Genomic DNA, 21,022 nt, shown 5'->3' with positions numbered 1-21,022 from the left:
CCTTCAGTGATCCCACTGCTGCACTGTCAGACCAAATCACTGCGGTATCAGGACCAAGACCTTTTTGTGGCGGTATCTTGTATCACCAAAGTGCCATCATCAGAGTGCTGGAGGCACTGCCTTCTCCACTAGAACATCAGATCTATTCAAGCAGCACAGCTGTGTAACAACTCTGATCCGGAGCAAAAGACCTCATAGGAAGAAAAACCCTAAGTCATAAGGACATGTTTGTTTAAATCAAGGGAGGCTATAAGAGGTTACAGAGAAAAAACTGTTCTGTTTCATTTGCTAAACTTCACAGATAGAACACTGACAAAAAGACAGAAACTGATAACTTTCAACTATGATCACAGAATAAAATCGTAGAATCATAGAATATCTGGAGTTGGTAGGGACCCATAAGCATCACTGAGTCCAACTCACTGCTCCCTTATGTGGGCAAACTCTCCTTAGGAACAGACTGTCACATTCTGAGTGTTTTTTAAGAAGCTGATTTTGATCTTTAAACCCAATTGTAGTTGTACAGAAGTTTTGAAGCTACACAGATGTTCAGATACTGTAGTAACTGGACTGACTGGTACAATATATAGCTGTCAGAAGTCATTGAATTTTCCCCTTTATTTCCAGGTCACAGGTTGGTTGTGACATATGGCTCCATTTCCCATGACTGTCACAACCCAGCCTTAAGTAAACTTTCTGCCATTTTCTCAAATTCCAGCAACTGGTATTAATGCTACTCTTGTACCCAAACACAGTAATTCTCACATCAAAGAGATTGAGAAATACTCTCTTAACAATTATCAAATCTCACTGCAACGTGTAAGTGCACTTCAACAACACAGGTAGTAAATCCACTGCAAAACTCCCTTTCCTCAAAAATGACTGGGATTAATTGTAGCTTCTTATTCTGAGAACATTAAATTCTAGAACAAAGGCTGCATCTAATTCCAGTCCTGACAGGGAAGGAATTTTGCATGGCTCCCTCAATGGTTAATGAGAACAATGTCATCTCTGTTCCTATAGGAGATCCTTTATTTCCTATTATTCTCCTTTTCCGAAAGTACTTCCAGCACTTCACCATGGTTTCTAGACACAAAACCCAAACGTGGTATCTGGCTGGCTTGTAAAAGCCAGAGCCAGCCAAGTGCTTCTTGCTAAGAAAACTCAGTACAATGACACACCAAGCCTTAGAAAAAACCCAAACCAGTAGTCTAACTAGATTAGCTAGGATTTTTTATGTGGCTGCATGGTGAGTAGAACATCTCTACAGCCATTTCTTCTCACTTGAAGGACCCACAAAGGTGTTTTCTCTGTCTTCCACTAAAAGCAGTAGCTATAGTCCCATAACAAATGGAAATACAAAAATCGTGAAGAGACAAGTCTGCCTTTAAGAAAAGCTGAAGTACTTCATTCTCCCAGACATGAAGCACTCGTTGAAGACCGTGTGAAGACCATGGTTTTTTTGGAAGGCTATCCGTATTTTTGAGCTCTGCTACAGACAGTTACTGGAAGCTTGTAAGTACCTAGTGGCATCTGTATCAAATATGAAATGGTAGAGATGCAGCTGAGATCACAGCATCATTAAAGCTTTAAATTAATGGCTTTTTTAGCCTTTTTGCTTGTCTCTTCATTCAGTGCAGGCCCGGCACTGTGTGGGATGAATAACCTACTAAAGCCTATTACATGCATTTAAAGAACACAACTCTGTCCTAACTGGAAACCCTGGATTACTTAAAACCTTCTGAGATAGCAAGTCATCACTCTATCACAGAGACAGGAATATCAGACTCACTGAAGAGATAATTCAACAAAGTTTCAGTGCTATTTATAAGGATTTCAAGCTACTGAAAGGCTACTACTGACAGGCTATTTTCCTCCTTTAGAGCAAAATCTGCTGTGGATCTCACTAAGACTGGTGGTACCTCCTGTGGATTGAGTGGCATTACCTTCATCACCACTTCTAGTAGGGATGTCCCTCTGAGAGCAACTGATGTCAGGAGAATCCAAATGATATTTCAGCACTACTGTACTTCTGAGGTGATGCTGTTTGCATGCACTAAAAAAACAGGCTTTGTCATAGCAAATAACTGCGAAAACAATGTACTGAAAATCTAACTGAGCAGAAAATCAGCCTGGCTTTCACTGCTTTGACATGGAGGGTTACAGTAAGAAAACACACTTTTGCTAAGCTTACAACCAAGGCCTTCATCTATGCCTCAGCTGGCAGCGTGGCCTGTACAGGTCTCTCACTTCACAGACAGGCAAAACACAGCATTATTGCAAGCTGTTGCAATGTGATGTGACGTAGCCTTCAGGATGTGATCTGGGAAACATAAACTCTTTTTAGAATGCTTGATGAGTATGTGAAGATCTGGGGAAGACAGACATTACCACAAGGGAGAGCTTTTACAATAGTATACTATAAGATGCAAATTTTTTTCCAGACAATATGATTACAAACCCAGAAAGCTCTGAAAATTTACTGAATTTGCTACTTGTTCCTAAGCTGTGTGAAGCTGGAACTAGAACAGAGCAGGAATCGTCACCCTTTAAAACTGTTATACTTCAAAAACATTCCCACAGTACATTAAGATTAGTCCAAAGTCTTGCACAGTTTTGAAATAGACAATGCTGCAATATTTGGGGGGGGTTAGACTTCTTTTATGCCTTAAAGAAGTAGTTAGGGGATTGCCATGGTTCAGCTAGCCAAGTGGAAGTTGTAAATATATGGCTACAGGGAAGATTTTGCTCATAAATTCAGCTATTTGTAGGTGTCTACATGTGAACAGAATGTCTAGGCATGCATAATAGTGGAGAGCTAGTCCACACTGTCAGTGAAGAGTAATGTTGTTCAGGTGAGCAAATAAAGATGTCTATTGTAGGCTAAGCTAATGAGAAGAAGATTGTATTGACTGGCTTGACTTAATGGCATAGAGAGCCAATTGAGAAGCCCCACCATATCCCACTTGGCTTCTCACTTTCCAGCCAGAGGGTGTGAATCTTATACAGGTCTTGTATAACATCTGGTGGATCCACGCGGATGCCTTAGATACTCTAGCTGATCAAGCGGCACTAATATCTATGTTTAGGGAAATGAATCAAGATCACCTACATCACCTGAGTTGGGTGGCTTAACCTTGATCTGACTCCCACAGAAACATCCATTCCAACTGTAATATTAGTGTGATATAGCTGGGAGAATCAGTTATGGAAATCATTCCAGATCTGCTAGTAGATCGTTATCAAGGCATAGAAGTACATGAGGTGAATCATCTTGCCTTTCAATGAGCTTGATTATGTCTGAACTCATTGAAGTTACAGGGTATGGGAAGTTGGGTCATGGCTTTGGACAAAGAACTTCAGACTGCTGTTAGTGAAGGGGATATTTCTTCCACTACAAGACAGCTGAAAGAATCCCAGAACAGCCAAAAGAGTGAAAGCCTGGTGTGAACAGCCAGCTGGTCCCAGCCTACGTGCACAAATGGAAGCGCATTAGGGTGATACAAACTCTTGACTGACTATGAAATTATGTGGCTGGGGTTCTAGCCCGTGATGTTCACTGTGACACCAGTGGGGAAAAAAAAAAACAAAAAAAAAAAGAAGGAAAAAAAAAACCCCACATAAAAAAAGCCTGCTGTCTACATGGGAGATTCTCCTGCATTAACAGTATAAACCTGCTGAATATGACAAGGAGTACTGGTGGGACACGCCAGACTTCTGGTACCTTTAACCTCATCAGATTTTGCAGCACAGTGGCTCAGAAAAACAAAGTGCGATCATGAGCGACTCAGATATATGGCAAGGTTTTGATGTAACTGTAGTCCCACAGTTAAACTGCCTGTACTTTTGGGGGGAGGTTTCACCTCCCTGTTTACTAAGAGGCAAATGGAGTAGTCAGAATTTATTGAAGTTGGAAAGAGAACCGAGAACACTCTGCTGCCAGTATATAAAAGTGGCATGTGCTTAATCTGAGAAAACAGGGTTGCTTCTTGTTAACATCACCTCAGAATTCTTGAGGAAGAGGGGAAATGAAGAAAACAAAACAAAATAATACTGGTGCTTCACTGGCCAAAGTATAGAAAATATCACAAAGCAGCTGAGTAAGAAGACATGCCCATTCATAGCCTACAATGAAATTAAGAAGCAGCACAAACAAAATGTATCCCAATACAGCAGGAATAATTAAGACATGGAATTAATTTTTACAGAGACACAATTGTTTTACTGGAAAAATACGACACACTTAAATGTAGGTAAATGAGACACTGGCAGTGTAAACAGGGGAAAAAAGATAAATCTCTCACACTGTGGGGTGTAAGTCAAACACTGAGGATATCAGTGAACCATTTCTTGCTTGAGTAGCAGTACCTAAAATTAATTATGAGGAACACCACCCTGTCCCCAACCCTCTCTTCTGAATGCAACAGGCATTGATCACTCCGATATCCACACAGAAAAAAACCACCTTGCTCAACTCAGCATGGCAATTATAAAAATGAGTCACCTGCAGCATAACCTTAACAACAGCCCAGCTCAGAAGTAATGCTCATATATGCACAGAAATCGTATTTGCAATGAATAAGAAACTTCAAAGAAGTCTTAATATGAAGAATAAATATTTTATAATCTAAGAAGACTACTTTTCCTCTGCCCTGACCTTCCAGGCTAGAACCTGAATTTGATAAATCTTTGTGAATAAAGGACATGGACAAAAAGGGCTGGGAAATTCAGATGCACACTACCAGAAACTTCTCCAAGAGCAACAGACTGATGGGACTATGACCCCATGTAAAAAAACCTCACGTTTAGCAGGCATTCAAGTAAGTTCCACCTCCCAAGAATGAATTACACTGACAGAAGGGGACACTACTTACCTCACCATTCAAGAAGCAGTAAAATACGGACACAAAGAAACCCTGGAAAGAATAGAAAGCAGTTAATTATTAGACATGTATTTTAAGATGCAGAATCAGGGACTGAGCTTTATCCTGGGATCATCCCAAGCAAAACTATAATATTGTTGAGATCATCCACTTCTAGTCAGATGAAATCTTTGCCCAAAAACTTCATGAGAAAATACTAAGTGACTTGCAGCTCACAGGTGAGACATGAGAGCTAGAATCTAGACAGCTGGCCACGGATAACGGGGCTTGCCACTTCAGCTATGCTAAAGCGTATCTACAGCTGCCAGCTGCCACCCCAGAATAGTACAGACCCCTCACAGGTGCTATGTCATGCCTGCCAGCTCTACGTGATGTCTCAGACACAGGGGATGTCAAACGGCCTTAGACGGTCTTGTGTGAGCAAGTGTATCATCAGGGTGCTTGCATTCTTCTGATCTGAATTGCTGTGTGGACTCTGCGGACAGCAGTGTCTAGACCCCTGTAATGACTGCAAAGATTGTAATGACTAAACTGGAAGCTCAGATGACAACATGATGACAGTTTCATCTCTACACCTGTGAGCAGAATCCTACCCATTTTACTTTAAGCAATGGGCTGTAATTATTGTCACCATAAAGGAGGGAATATCTGTGCTTTCTTTCTTACTTATGTCTTCGTAACGTGATAAAATAACCAGTGCAGCATTTTTTGAGACAGTGAGCATCAGCAGATATAAAATACAATTAATCTTAGAGAATGAAAAATGTGGATTAGTTCACTGATAAAGGCTAAAGTTCCTTTTTTCTCATAGATTGAAAGGGTAATTTTTCATTTTGGATATTCAGTTGTGGTTTCTGGTGGGATGCTCTGTGTTTCAAAGCTAAACATGCAATCAGTAAAAACAGTAATCAAAAGATCAAAACTTTTGTAATCCATAACCACAGAATTGGCTTGACAGAATGTGTGCTCTATATTTGTATTGATATCCTGGGTAACAGAGTGCTTGTTCCTCCACATATCAGAGGGAAAACATTAATGTCAAACCCAGTTCCACCCTAGTTCAAGAAGGTCTTTAAGCAGAGGTAAAGCTGCAGGACACACCTAAGCAGACTAAACACCATTCAGGGTCTTCAGCCAGTTTTGGTTTTGTACCAAATCCAGAAACCTGGGGCAATTACTTACTTTCCACTGCCTTTTACATCCTGGCAGAACTCCTGTTGAATTCAGGGGAGGGAGGAGACAGGGTATGAGTTCTCAGTTGGTATGGTCTCATGGCTGAGTGTATGCACCATTGCAGGAGTGAAAGGCTGGGCAATACAGCTTATGTCTCAATCAAGCAAGTCCAATAGGTAGGAGTTGTTTCCCTTTGTTTTAGCAACATCTAGTCTAAGTCTCGGAGGGCTCACTGTGTGCTCTGTGAAGAGAGAGGTACCTTGGGAGGGTGATTCATCATCCTCTCTCAGGCAGTTTAGGATAGAATTAAACATCATCTCTCTCCATAGACTTTAGATGGAGCCCAGGTGAGAAGCTGTAGCTATAGACTGAACATAGTACTGATGTTAAGGGAGATTAATCCCTCCACTACACGTCTGAGAGGAGATCTCCACTCCATATGACATACTTATATATCTATTATGCACGCGTGAACAAAGCTGAGCTATTTTCAACTAATATTTCTGTCATTGACTTCATTGCCGTAAGTTTCATGGCTGAAAAGCACTGATGATCCTTTCAGCAGTAGCTGATTCTAGCTGTAAACTTGTCTTACCTGAAAAGACTGCAGGAAGGAATTGAAATAGATGAAAACAATCTGGGAAATGTCATCTTCACCAGGGTTGACAAAGAAAAGCATGTAGGTGATGCCCAGCAAGGGCAGAAGAACTAACGTTGCCTTGACTGCCTTCCTGGGGACAAGAAACAGAAAACACAAGTGAACACACCAAAGAACAACTGTGTTATCTGAACCACTGTAGATTGACCCAAACCAAATAAATCACTTCGTCAGTGGAGAGAGGGATGAGTCTCAGAGCAATTGAAAGGGAAGTGAAGTACCTACATCAGCTAGAGAGGGAACTTAGATGCCTCCTTAAGACAGTTCAGCACCTGCACATGTCAAACAGGGTGAGAAGAAAACAAAAGGATGGCCTAAGAGTTGTCTCCTCAGGGCTGTCCAATACGTACAGTCAACTGGAGGAAGGAAGTATTTTAAGAAAGAAATTCACATCTGTCTAGTGTCTAACATAGCGAATGGAGTTAGGGAACACAAGTACTCCCTGCAGGTACTTCCATCTTTTGAGGCATGCTGCTAGAGCATTTGAGGGTAGCAGTGCGAGGTTATATTTGCACAATGGCCAAATAATTTGAGATTTTTCCCAGGAGGACATCCAAGTTTTAGACACTTCTCAGCCTGCCTGTACAGGAACAGTCCCAAGATTTGTGGCCAGCTTATTGTGTAACTCAGGATGGAGGCTCCTAGTGTCCTCATGCAATGAAGAACAAAAGCTTCTTAGTGCTGAGGAGAGGATATTTAGGAGGGAGCCCATGGGAACCCACATCAGAAAGGCTGGGTAGAATTTAGCAGAGGAGCACAGAAAGAGTGACAGCTGCAGGGGTGGGCTGTGAAGCCACAGGTGAGTTTGATAGTTCACACCCAGTACCTGACCACTTGGAGAAATGTGTTCTGGGAAAGCCTTTGCCTTTGAATCCTGCTTTTTGTCCCCACTTTGAATTCCAGGGGAAAAATGGGAACCTTTTTTATACCATTCCCTTTCTCTCTCTTATTCCTCCAGACAGTTTCTGTCCTATCAATGAGGCTTGCATTAGGCTGAAGTCTTGAGATTCTCTGCAGGTTTGGTGAGTGATTTCTTAATAGCTCAGGGTGATGTGATAAGTGCACAGTTTAGCTGCTGACCAGGGCAGGACTGCTGTGCCCCTGAGACCTGCTCCATGCCCATCTTTTGATTCTGCCTGGAGTGGAAATGCTTTCTTTCCCTCTGCAAAAAGTGCACACTCAGTTGCTTAGGGCTGTCTTATAAATAAACAAGCAGGTGGTGCACAATAAAGTGTTAAGTGATTATTAACAGAACTATTAGGGGCTAATCTTTATTATTGGTACTATAATAACGCCTTGGGATGTCAGCTGCAGAACAGCACCTCATTGTGCTAGATACCGTACAAACACAGAAGACTGTAATTTTGTTAAGCCTGTTTAAACCTTTGTGTAATGCCAAAACAGGTAGATAAAGACAGGTAGGTACACAGGCAGGGGAGCACAAAAACATTGCCAGCATCAGGGTAAAATGAGTGTCTTAACAAAGTAGCTGTCACATCATTTAACACTTGCTTAACTCAGTTTGGACTATTCAGCTTTAGAACAGCGAGGCTTGCCACAGGCTTTCCTGGAATTACAAGCTTTCCTATTTAGGCTGTGAAAAAGAGGGTTCCTTTTCAGAGCCTGCAGTGAGGATAAGATCACCATCCTCTGTTCAAGGATGGAGGCAGTTACTTTAGATTGCCTCAGAGTAGTATCTCTAGTGTTCCCTGCAAACTGTGGAAGGTATAAAAACCTACTGAGATTTGAATCAAGACCTTTTCATGCTAGTTTATAGTTTTATGGCACAAAGTTTGAGCACGAAAAAGGGGTATTTTCCCCATGCATTTCTCAGGAAATGTGCAGAGAAGAGCCTGAACAAGAAAATCAGACTACTGCATTAACTTCACATTTGTCCCCAAACCACAGACAGGAGTAAAGGAAGGAATTGGGCAAAACAACAAAACCATATTACTGCAACAAAACTGTTTTGTGAAACAGCCTTGACTCCAGAGTCAGGAGGAGGTTGATTTGAGGATGTCAAGATTCAAGCCTTAGCTTGATACACTGATATTTTATCTAGAAATTATTTAGAGAATTGTGACCAATCTTACTCCACAAAACCTGCATTTTTTCCCAGTGTAAGGACCTGTCTGTCCACGTATGCTCCAACCATTTTGCATGACACTGGTCAATGGTAAGAGAGGAAGGGCACTCAGCATCTCCTGATCTCTAAGAATTTGCTTTTAGGCTGTTTAGGTTGCTCTAAGTCCACAGTGCTGCCAGAAGGAGCCAGGCCACCTTCCTTCTGCTGTCCTGTGCTAAACGTTCCTGTCCTCTCCTTTCTGCCATGCTGGTCCTTGTGAGGTTGTACAACCGGGGAACTGATCTACCTGAGAACCCACCCCATATAAAGATGATGATTACTTGAGCATCAGTTCTGTGACACAACCCACTCAGTGGTTACACTGATGCTGGTGCCAGCTTAAGGGGCACAATCACCCTTCATTCCCATATTCTATACTTTAAAAAAAAAAATTAAACCTTACCGTAAATACCTGTATGCACACAGTAATAATCAGTAACAATACTGATATTGACTATAGATATGATATGATTGTTTTGGCCCAGACTCTGTTCTTCTTTTACTTCTGGCTCTGCTAGGATATTAATATGAACAAGGATCTTAATATACATACGCACATGATTTACTGAGAAGTCTTGATATTGTATTGTTCTGCACCTATGAAGCTAAAGACTGGAACAGAGAAGCAACCTAGTAGGGACTGAACAGTTTTTCACTAATTCTCCAGATTAGCTGAATGAATGGTCTAGTCATCATTGAAATAATTTATGATATATTAATATAATACAGATGGTTGTGTACGAATAGAAATTAATAAAATACCTATCCTCACTTGAAATCAAATCTTTCAGATTTCATTGGAAGGGGGAAATTTCACGTGTGTTGGAGCATACGCAAACCTGAAGGAGGTGAAGGGGCTGGTGGCAATGGCAGTGTGCACGTCTGTGCCTGTAAGCCTAGGCTGTGTCAGTTGTTTGGACATTGAAATGGAGAGGAGAGAAAAAATGCAGGCACACTTTTATGGATAGCCTGTAAAAATAAATACTGTGTACATAACCGTCTGAACTCAAGGGGCAAGGAAGACACTCTCAGAGATCAACAGTAGCATCTGGAAAGACAAAGATGGGACAAAGGCAGGGCAGGCAAGGCAGGTCTTTGTTAACACCAGAAAACAGCAAGAAGCACCAGCTGACTTACCTGTACTGTATTGTTTCTGAAGTGGTTGAAGCTCTCAGTTTTGTCATTAAAATCCTAACTATGTTAAATAGAAATACAAAATTTATCTGGAAAAGAAGGGAGAGGAAAAAATAAGACCAGTGAGTCGAATAATGGCTTAAAGGATGTAGTATGTTTTAAAAGGCACATTTTGCAGTTCCAACCTGATTGAAAACAGCCTCTTGGTTTTACCATTGATTGCAACAGACTCAGAAGTTTACTACAAATATCAGATTACACAGCAAATATGCAACTGCTATTAAAGTTTTCAAATGTTTTCAAACAGCAGTGAAAATGGAATACAAAATTAATGGTCCCAGCAAGGAACTTCTTTTTATTCCCTTTTACTCCTTGCCTGCGTGCCACAAGGAGCTAAGCGTGGGATTTGTTTGGCTGTTTGAATCTGTCAGTGGCTGAGCTCACCCTAGGCTCCCTGCACAGAGCATTTGGCAGCACTCAGCACTGTGCTGCCTTGCTAGGGCAGGAGTTTTGGACCATCCTCCCATCCCACAGCAGGCTGTGATGGTTGGGGAGGGCTCCCCAGACCCAAAGTATGAGGCTGCACTGCAGAGATCTGAATGTGAGTTTGTCACACGGGACTCCCTTTGTATTCAGTGGAGGCTACACATTACAGTCCACAAGAGGCATTTAAAACAGAGCAGATGAATCATACCTGAAAAAAACATTTTTTTTTGCACTGTCTTTAAAGGTGAGATGATGGATTTATCACTTCCCTTTATAATCTGCTGAGCTAGGTAATTATTATTTCTGCTACAATCTCACCACTGAGAATTAAGATTTGCTCTAATTACTGTTGTAGCATCTGCTAGTGAGTTTCTTATATAAGTGTAAACAGGAAAGAAAAACAACCCCAAACAACTGAAAAGGAGATTCTGATTTGTAGACTGTGATCAGCAGAAGGATTTGGCACCTAGAAGCAAGTTTTATGTTGTTTTCAACACATAAAGTAGGGTAGCTTACAACATACTGTTCTGTCTCAAAATTGTTGATGATCTACACTGTCACAACTACGGAACTGTTACCTCAGGGTGCTGGGGTCACAGCCTAGGCTTCTGAGAAATATTTATCTCACATGAGTTTCCAGAGTCCCAAGGCTCCTGGCATTTCGCGTTCTATGAATGGAACAATTTTGTGATAGACTTCCAACAATTTATGAACACTGCAGCAGAGCTGCAAATTTAAACGTGTTCTCAAAATATGCTCCTTTCTTTTCCATGCAATGTGGTATATTTTAATGATCTAATATCTTGGCATCCATCATATCATTCCCTGTGGTTACTGTAACTTTGTTTATAACAGATGGTGCAATAAGCACCTGAATAGACACTGGGAGACTGGCAACGTTGGAAATTGTGTACATTAAACACTTATTACGTGAGATATAAAAATGCTGCTCTAGGAGTTAACAAGTGACATTTTTTGAAATTGTTTCCTTAGCAGAGCAGGGCCTTTGGGACTATAAGAAATGAAACAGCACAGTTTGTATATTTGTTTGTGCTAGAGTTGTCTTTGTCATATTTAAGAGCTTGAAGTCAACCGGTTCTCACTTTATTTATCAGAGGCAAAACCAGCTTCATATCACTGGCTCAACTTAAATCTTAAACTCCTCACAGTGGTGACTGCACCATTCCTCAATACCAGAAAGAGGAATGTCCCGGCAGTCTCTGGCGAGGGGGAGGTGGGTGAGGGTGTCCTTCACCCACAGGGAGAAAAGTTTTGCCTCTGAAATTCTGCTACCAAATCTTGAGGTTCTTCATCAGCTCAGAGCCAGCTTTGGGTTACTTCTATTGAGGATGCAAAAAAGGCACCAGACCAAAACTTGCCACTTCTGCAATCGTCATGGAAGGTGCCAGATGGAATTACAGACTCTTAGGCAATGGCAAGTTCCAGATATAAGTAGGACTAATCACATAAGATTAACATGATGAACTGGAATGGAGAAAGCATTTCAAGTTTCATGAGTCCTACTCTGATGTGAAAGCAGGGAACTGGAAATTCAAGTCACCACAGGCTGCATTAGAAAAATTAGGGATTTTGATCCCTGAAATTAAATTGCAAAAGTGTGATTCATCAGTCCAGAAGGAGAATTGCTAGCTGAAAAGTTTGGGGTTACTTCACTAGAATACTCTTATCCTATATAAATAATTTTTTAATTCTCCCAGTCTTTTCCCTAAGCTCTCCCTACCCAAGGGCTGCAGAAAGAAAACAATGATAACATACAGAAAGGATGCAGCAATACTTCTCACGTAGATTTTCCTGTATGTTTGCACTGATCCCTGGTGACAACTGCTTTGCTCATCTGGTTGGCAGCAGTAATACTGACTCAGTCAAAGCTCACTGCGTACTGTGTGCCAGCAAAAGCTGAGCATCCCAAAGGTGGCCACATTCAGGGAGAGAATTCAACTACCCTTCAAGCACAGACACCAGCACAGCTAAGGGCTGTGGGTGGCACTGGTATATGTGACACAGGGCTGGTAAGGGACCACAGCTGCCTACAGCAGCAACAGGAAGGCAGATACACCGGTGCTTACTTGTAATAAGCTGCCCAGTTGTTATGTGCAAGCCTGCTAGGGACATTATTTCTATAACACTTTCTAGGAGAGAGGAACACTGAGGCCAGAAGAGGGTCAGTGGCCACTCACCCAGAGACCTATTCCTGGTTCTTGCATTGAATACATTGTGTATCCTTAGTTGTTGTAGTCTGAGCCCAACTCAGCCTCACATGAGGCACCAATTGCTGCAGCACAATCAAACTAGTAAACTGCAACAAGGCTTTACCATTGATCAGATTCTACTGTCTGTGCTGTATCACCTTCCTCCAAAGGTCACCCCAACACTGCCCCTCCCCCACCCAACCCCCACTCCTACCATCCTCAGGGCTATTTAATCACTTAGCAGGAAGGAGCTACACCTGCACATCATCCGTGTCAATCAACCCACTGTCACTGAGGCCAGGCCACAGCTGCATGTTATCAATGCTGATCAACCCACTGCCTTCATCCCTCTACACTTAGTCACTTGGGCAGTGTTCAAGCCTGTGGGCCTGACAACAGACACTAAAATCCACCTGAGGGTGCACTGGATAATCTCTAGTCTGCATTTCAGAGTGCCTGTCACCCTGCCTCTCCGTTAATGTTTGTAGTCATGTACTTGTCAACAAGGTGGAGGGTCTCGCAAAATTCTTACTGCTATACTGTTTTCCTTCTATCTTTCTCCCAAAGTTCTCATTTGCTGTGCAATCCTTCACATGCTGGAGAGGAGGCTTTAGGTCTTATGCCTGCAATAAAATGGAATAGTCTTGTAGACAGCCCCAATATAGATACCTATATCTACCCTTGAGCTAGTTACCACCAGCTCCTTTAATAATCACTGGAGAAAAAAGGCTACTTTTTTTTTTTTTACATTATAGTTCCTCCTGTCTACTTGAGATGTTAACTTCAGCATGAGATGACTCCCCATTCTGAAGTGCTTCTTTATGTGACTTGCATAGACAGACCTGTTGGGAGGGCTTATATTATCAGGCTGTATTACAGGATTGCATTTAGTCACCTAAACAATGACAGTCATTTTGATGCCATGGTGTATCCTGCTGGACTTTAAACTGCTGCTTCAGAACAGCATGGGCTTTCTAGAGGATCTGTATCATCTCTGACAGACTCATGTGGGGCTTTCATCTGAAAAAGTACTATTCACCTATGCTTAGGCAAAAAGATCCCTCCTCTGAGTTAGATTAAATAAGCCCTATCTTGATAGTATTAACGTTTCCTAATGAAACAATTGTGAATACCAAGTCACAGTGATTTTTCAAAAAGCATGAAGGAACAGAACTTCTATGGCTAATGGTTGGCTGCCTTAACCCATGTGCCACTTTGGTGCTATAGCAATAACTGTCATTTACAGAAAATCTGTCCCACTGCTCACCTAAGGCTCCAGAAACACTGATCCCAAATTCCACTTTACCTAACCGCAGAAACAAACTCAGACCTGGGAATTATATTTCCTATTCTGATCCTCATAAATGGCTGCTCTGTAAATAACAAACATGGATCCAAATTTCTCTGGATTCTTAGGGAGGGTCCCAAGTTTAAACTGGCCCAACTGCAGACCTGATGCTTATGCACACAATTACACTTTGCTAGCATTTAATAAATTAAAGTGTCCATCAAAGCCCTGGTAAGGGCTTGTCACCTAAGGAGAAAAGCAAAACCTGACACCCAGTCACCATCCGGTCTCCATGCGTACCCTGATGTGTAAAGAAAGAGTGTGAGGACAAATACCCCATGACACTGCCCAAGTACAGCATCCTAGCTTTCAGCAACAGGCAATGGAGGACTTTTTGAGACAGGCATTAGAGACTCATCTCCGTGCCTCACTGAGCTTTTCCTTCCTGAATGGGTCTAATCCATTAACTCAACTTCCTATTGGTTTCATCTTTACAACACCCAGTGTCAGTGAGTACTGCCCTTTAGCAGTTCATGAAGGAGAGGGAGGAAAATTTGAAAAGAAAATAAATTTGCCTGAAAAGCAAAGAGAAACCTGTTCCAAGAGAAGGTTGGAAGGAGGTTTCTTGGAGAAACCTCCAAGAGAAGGAGGGCAGAAAAAAGTAACATCCAAATTTGGTCTGTCTTTCCCGGCAAACCAGAGTCTTGCTTTTTCAAAAAGGCTGGTAAATGGGACAGGGGGAAGCAGAGCATCTTGGGCTGGCTGGAAGATACTGGAAAAACAAGTCATATATATCAGCCCAAGAGGCGGCGGTAGGGATGCAAGTCAGGAGAATTCTATGGCCTTTTTATGCATAAAGTAAGATCAGAAAAATCATTCATATCTCCTTCTGGCTTTCGAATCTATGAATAATGTATGCAGCTCTTTGGAGGCTTGGTTTTCCACTTTCTCACAGGGCTGCTTTCCACAGCTGTTGCTGCACCAGGACAAGACCGGAGCACAACCTTTGGCTTGTTGCATACAAAGCTCCTGTTACTGGCTTCATCCCACAGGCCCCTCCAGGAAAAAGAGTAACTAATTCTTCCCCATTCTAGATTAGTTACCTAAGTGAGAAAACTGAAGTGACTTGGCCTTTCCTGTAAAGCGATTCCATCACACGAGGATAAGAAGAATAAAAGCATAAGGAGCTGAGCTGAATTGACATAATTTCATTTTAGATTACTTCCAGGCAGCTGGTTATCCCAGGCTCTATTTATATTCAGTGGAGAGAAACAAGGACTTTTCAACATTGGTTCGTTTGACATATTTGAAATGAGTTTCAGGATAAATAGTGCTTGGACTTAACTGCCCACACAAATCATCCAGTGATTTTCAGATCACCCAGGGGTATCTCACCTGAGCTTCAACTGAATGAATGTGGCTGTATCTACCAGGGATCTGTGACATTATATTGTATGAAAGCTTAAAAAACACATTTTGGGGCACCAACACCAAGGGTTCCCTTTTGTCTCTATCAAGGTTTCTCTAGGAGAACTTTAAGACTTGAACAGGAAACCTTGCAAAGGCAGAGCTTAGCAAGCGAAAAATTCCAAGGCAAAAGATGCAAATGCGGTAACATCATAATATCTATTTCTGGGTTTGCCTACTAGAAACAAATTTCAGTGTGTTCAGTTTTAACGCATTCTTTTAAAAGAACACTCCTTCACTTCAGAAAGACATTTGGCTCAGTACAACCTTTTAGTAGCCCTCAAAGAGGTCTAAGCTGAAGATCAGCTCTCACTGCATAATGAGATAGATTTTTATTGTCCATTTGTCCACACTGGTCCTGATACCACAGCTCATAGGGATGATAGCCTGGGTTTGTTCAGGACAGAAGGCACAATCTGGGAATCAAAGAGGGAACAGGCTGCTGCACACAGCCTGCAAAAGCTGAAGTTTTTGAAATGAAAACGGAGCTATTTTCTCATCTGGAGAGAATTCAAACAGTTCTAGTGGCTACCAGATTGTTTCTGATTCACAATCAAAGCAAATGAAGCTTCTGGTGTTTATTCCTTATATATATGTAGTAGAGTTTCAATGGAAGAAAGTTCTTACTACTGCAAAGTGAGTTTTCCTAGAAAACTGCCTCTGTATCTAGCACAGTACACAATAATTTGTTAAGGACTTTCTCGTCATTATTGGAGCTCTGTGCCAACAAATCAATTTATCTCAGAACTTGACAGCTCTAACAAAATGCACACATCAGTTCCATACAGGGAGACTGATGAATGGACATTCAAGAGAAGTACAGATGACAGGCAGTGCATCCTTTTTATTTATCTTTAATCTCACTTGATACTTTTAATAATTTCTGTTTATAGATTTTTTCTGCTTCATAATGGAAAATAGAACTAAGGATTTTTCCTTGATACATGTTGATCGAGAAAATTAATCTAAAGGTGAGGTCTTGAAGACAGAATAAAACAGCTTACTTGTTAGTCTTTTATATATGATGAGAGTGCTGAGAATATCCTTATTGCTGGAATAAGGCCCTTTCCAACTGCAGATGGGAAAGAAGTAGCTTTCGTATCTTGCCAGGGCTTTGGAAGTTTAGTGTTTCCATCTCTAAATTGAGATGAAAATTCAGAGCCCCAAAATGGAGTTATAAGCCAGTGATTTAAAAGCATTTGGACCATCTGTTTTGGCACTGATCAGTTATAATCTGAACATACAAACCCAGAAGCTCTTTTGAACCAAAATAAACCTTTCAGTGAAAGATTTTGGTCACAAGAACTTTCTGTCATAAAACCCAAACTCCAATTGAGAGGAAATTTATCTCCCTCAGTGAGATGAAATAGCCAGAATATTCCCAGATGCACAAAAGAGGGAATGCTGACAAAGAAGTGAAAGTTTCTTTGCAGTTTTCCTTGAGTTCAGGAGTTTAAATGGGAAGTCATTAAGCTCTTACCCTTCTCTTTTGAGAGTTTAATGGGCAACTAGCATTTATTTTGCTCATTCCTGTTGGGCTTTCTATTTTATGCTTCACAGAAAGCTTGTAATTCTGTGATTCCTAGAATGTTTGCTTCTCTTCACTACCAGGAAACATAAATATTATTCTATTTAGACTTTGCATTTTTATGCAGTTTGGTATAAACAATCCCAAGATTAAATAACTCAAATTGGCATCAGAGCAGTCATTTTTGCTGGAGCATTATATACTGTCATCCTGACCTCAACTGAATAGTCTCCCAGTTTATTAGTGCCTTGTTTTAATTGTGCTATCCTACTGTCCTGACATGATACTCAGTCAGGGAATTTTATTACACAAGTTTCCCTTTCAAAAGTCACAGGCATGACAATGACTCCCTTTGGCATACAGGGAAGTGCTGGAAAATCAGGAATAATGAGATGTGATTAAGAAGAGCAAGGCATAATGTGGTGGATGGTCATGATCAGCAAGACTGTGTAAGAGACTTCCTAGAGCAGCAGTGAAAGACCAGCCCTCCCGGCAAGCAGAGCAGGACTATACACATCCTGAAGATTATACAGGATGGAGTCATGTTTTGGTGGGGAAGGGAGAGAGTGGTAAATGAGCAGACAGCTTCCTTAACTGGTGTCTGTGTTAAACATCAGCACACAGACCCTTGCCTTTGCCCACACTGTCACCTAAACCAAAGTTCAAACGCAACTCCAGTCCTAGCTGGGATCATGCCATTTCCTCACTAGAGCCCTGTATCACGCATGAACATGTTCACAGCCTCTTTTCCAATCTTATAAGCCCATCTGTGATCCTCTTAACACTTTGCTGGTTCTTCTGTCTCTCCTGAATCACCTTGTATTGAAAAAGCTTTGTTAAAAAACTGCAGGTCACTGCCCAGCCAAGTCAGCTACCATGGGGTCTGCAGTCACATGTGACCCAACAGAGCTCTTCTCCAACTATCTCACTTGACAAGCCAGGAACACTCTGAATGTTGCGACACCAGTAAACACATACACTTGCAAAAATAACAACGGCACGCAGGGAGTTCCTGCCTGGGCTGAGTGATAGCCCCTTGACAACGAACTAATCACACCAGCACACTGAAAATCACTGAGATGACACGACAGCCTAAACCATGGGCATACTACCGTGACTAGTCCACCTGGCAGCAATCCAGGCTGGGCAGGTTTAAGTTGCCTTGTGTTGACAGTACAAATCATAAGAGAAGACTCAAGAGAGAGTCTCCCTCCAAAGAGGAACCATCCAGCAACTCACTGATGAAATGTGATTTCCTATCTGGAAAGTACTCTGAATATGACTTGACAGAATGAATTTTGGACAAAGTTTTCTGGGCAACCGCTGCTGGTCACATGAGTTTCTTATTGGAATATCTCTGTGGAATATCTCACAAACTGAATTAGAAATGATAGAAAGAAAGAGACATTGTAGGAGTGTACACGGTATTGAACACCTTGTTTGACACTACTGAATCCACAGCTATAAAATGTAAACAAAAAGATAATAATAGCAATGATGGCAGAATTGGAGATAAATTCTGGATGGACCGTAATCAAATTAGCATATTATCTTTATCCTATGTGTAGCTATGACAGCACGCTTGCAAACCAGTGGAAATTATGATAAATGTTTTGTAAGAAATACTCAGGGATGTAAACAGTTTGCAGGTCATGAGCTACAACCTTGGTAGCAGTGGAAGAACTGGGAATCTGTAGAGAGAATTAGATTGAAACAGCACAATAGGAAAACTATTGGCTACCCTGTGGCCCAGGAAAAAAAAAAAAAAGCCAGTCATATAGGAAGGAGAAGGGAAAAGGAAAAAGATATATTAATAATAATAACAACAACAACCACCACCAATACTACTACTACTACTACTAGTTCTCAGTCTCTGAACAGAACAATGCAGAAGTGGAAGCATAAGTGTGAAGAGAGTCAGCACAGACTAACAAAATACGCAGAGAAGCAGTTATATCAGCAAGGAAGATGGTTGCACAGAACTAGGGAATGTTTTTCAGAAAAAACTAAAAATGAAATGCATACAGATTTATACATAGGTACAATGCTTCCAAATATAAAATGGCAAGTGAAAAAACCTTTATGACTTTTTTAAAAGATCAAAAGGAAGGAACTTTAGCAATGTGGACTGCAATATTTTGAGTGGAGCATTACTGTCAAGTGTACTAGTTTTGACTGAGATAGTTAATTTTCTTCCTAGTCGCTGGTACAGTGCTTTGGTTTTGGACTTAGTAGGAGAATAAAGTTGATAACACACTGATGTTTCAGTTGTCACTAAGCAGCACTTACTCTAAGTCAAGGGCTTTTCAGTTTCCCGTGCTCTGCCAGTGAGGAGGTGCACAAGAAGCTGGGAGGGAGCAGAGTCAGGACAACTGATCCAGGGGAGCCAAAGCATCAAGCAAAAGGAAGCGAAGATCAAGATTAAGATGCACTACAGATTTTATCTATTGGAATATATCAGAAAAGGATGGATTCTATAAATATTAAGTTGCTTAATAAACCTGTTTCCTCTACCTGCAATACTCCTAAAGGTATATTGGAAAAAGATGTCTGTAGCAGGATAGCAGAAAGATGGCTCTGCTCTTCAGAGGTGTAAATGCCTTTGTGGTGTTAGGATAATCATGGAAAAGCAGGCAGCAGCACATTTCAAGAAAAAAATATATGTGTGAACACTACAGTATTGTTACACTGATAAACTAGGACATGAGATGGGAAGAATTACTGAGTCAACTCCTATAGCTATTGTAAATAGTTGGATTGAAACATCCTTTGCACAAGTGGGCAATATCACATAAATTTTTACTATGCCCTCACTTTTATTGGAAAATAGTTAATGAAGCATACTTCGGTGAGTGCTAGAAGTCTTGTTAGCTTATGTCATTTATGACAATTTCCTTTTTGTCAATAACACTAATAAGCTTAAGTACCTCCACTCTCCTCTGTGATATAAAAAACACCATACCTTTCCACAGTATTGGCTTTGAAAAACTAAACAAACTCAAATATTTACTGAAACTCTCTTTACGACATGGTCTTCCAGAACATCAGCCAGTGACTGCTACATACAAGATATTGCTCTATCCCATAACCTGAAGCTGAGTTGGAGCTGGACAAATTCTTTGCAAGCACTGTAAAGAAAATAATTGATAGAAATAAGGTGTAAGGAGGAAGAATTACATGGTTTGTGAAGTCCTCTGAAAGTCAGCATGGGGACAAGAGAGATCCGGCAGTCCACTCAGGTTTCTCAAAGCAATTAAAATTTGTTTCTCTAAAGGCTCCTATAGAAATGTGGTTGTTAGAAGTTTGGAGGGAAGAGCATTATGATAGAAACACAAGAAAGAAAGGGTAGCAATATAGATTTATATAGTCTGTTTTCTCAATGGAGAGAGGCTACTGATAGATCTGTGCTGTTTTACAGAGACCTGAGTGATCTATAAAAGGGAATGAAGGGCAGGCTACAAGGTTTTTAGTTACACTTAGCTATTCAGGATAGCATAAATAAAGGCTGATTGCAAATTGCTGTACAGGGACTCACAAAACTAAGTGACCAGGCAATAAAATGGCACATGAAACCACATGATATAAAGGTAACACAATGTGGAAGTAAAGCAATCTTTGCATGAAGAGTTATGAGCTCTGGGTATTTTCATTTACAAAAGAAATGTTGGAATTACACCATCTGGCTCCCTGAAAACTTCACCTCAGTTCCCAGCGGTACTCAAGAAAGGAAACAAAAAATGTTTGGAATTTCCAAAGAAAAAGAAAATAAAACAGACCACAGGATGCTGCTACAAAAATCCATTTGTGTTGTCACACCTTGAGTACTGGGGCAAGCTTTGATCTTGCCATCACAAAAATGCTGTCATTAATGATTAGCACATCACAAAGACCACTTCAGTACATGTGGCAGCTGTCTCCTGAACAAAATTCTACAATGCAATAAGGACAAGCCCATCTTCTTAAGGGCACTTAACTCTTCTACAGCACTTGTCATCCAGGAATCTCAAAGCATTTTACGAAGGAAGGTAAGTATCATTAAGCCTGCTTTATAGTTGGGGAAACTGAGACCC

At 41.1% G+C, this 21,022-nt stretch overlaps 1 protein-coding gene across 4 annotated transcripts in view; it reads right to left on the bottom strand.

Moving 5' to 3' along the window:
• The window catches only part of CRHR2 (corticotropin releasing hormone receptor 2), a 181,796-nt gene that overhangs the window by 28,980 nt on the left and 131,794 nt on the right, over positions 1-21,022 (bottom strand). For all 4 annotated transcript variants that reach the window (XM_080387707.1, XM_080387708.1, XM_080387710.1 and 1 more), the window contains 3 exons: positions 9,977-10,062; positions 6,652-6,787; positions 4,875-4,916 (listed from right to left, as the gene is read on the bottom strand). In XM_080387707.1, coding sequence (XP_080243833.1) covers positions 4,875-4,916; positions 6,652-6,787; positions 9,977-10,062 — 264 coding nt within the window. The remainder of the gene's footprint in view (positions 1-4,874; positions 4,917-6,651; positions 6,788-9,976; positions 10,063-21,022) is intronic.

The sequence above is a fragment of the Falco punctatus genome (genome assembly GCF_963210335.1).
Source record: "Falco punctatus genome assembly, chromosome: 4".
Taxonomy (NCBI): Eukaryota; Metazoa; Chordata; class Aves; order Falconiformes; family Falconidae; genus Falco; species Falco punctatus.
This window is presented reverse-complemented; position numbering and strand designations above follow the sequence as displayed.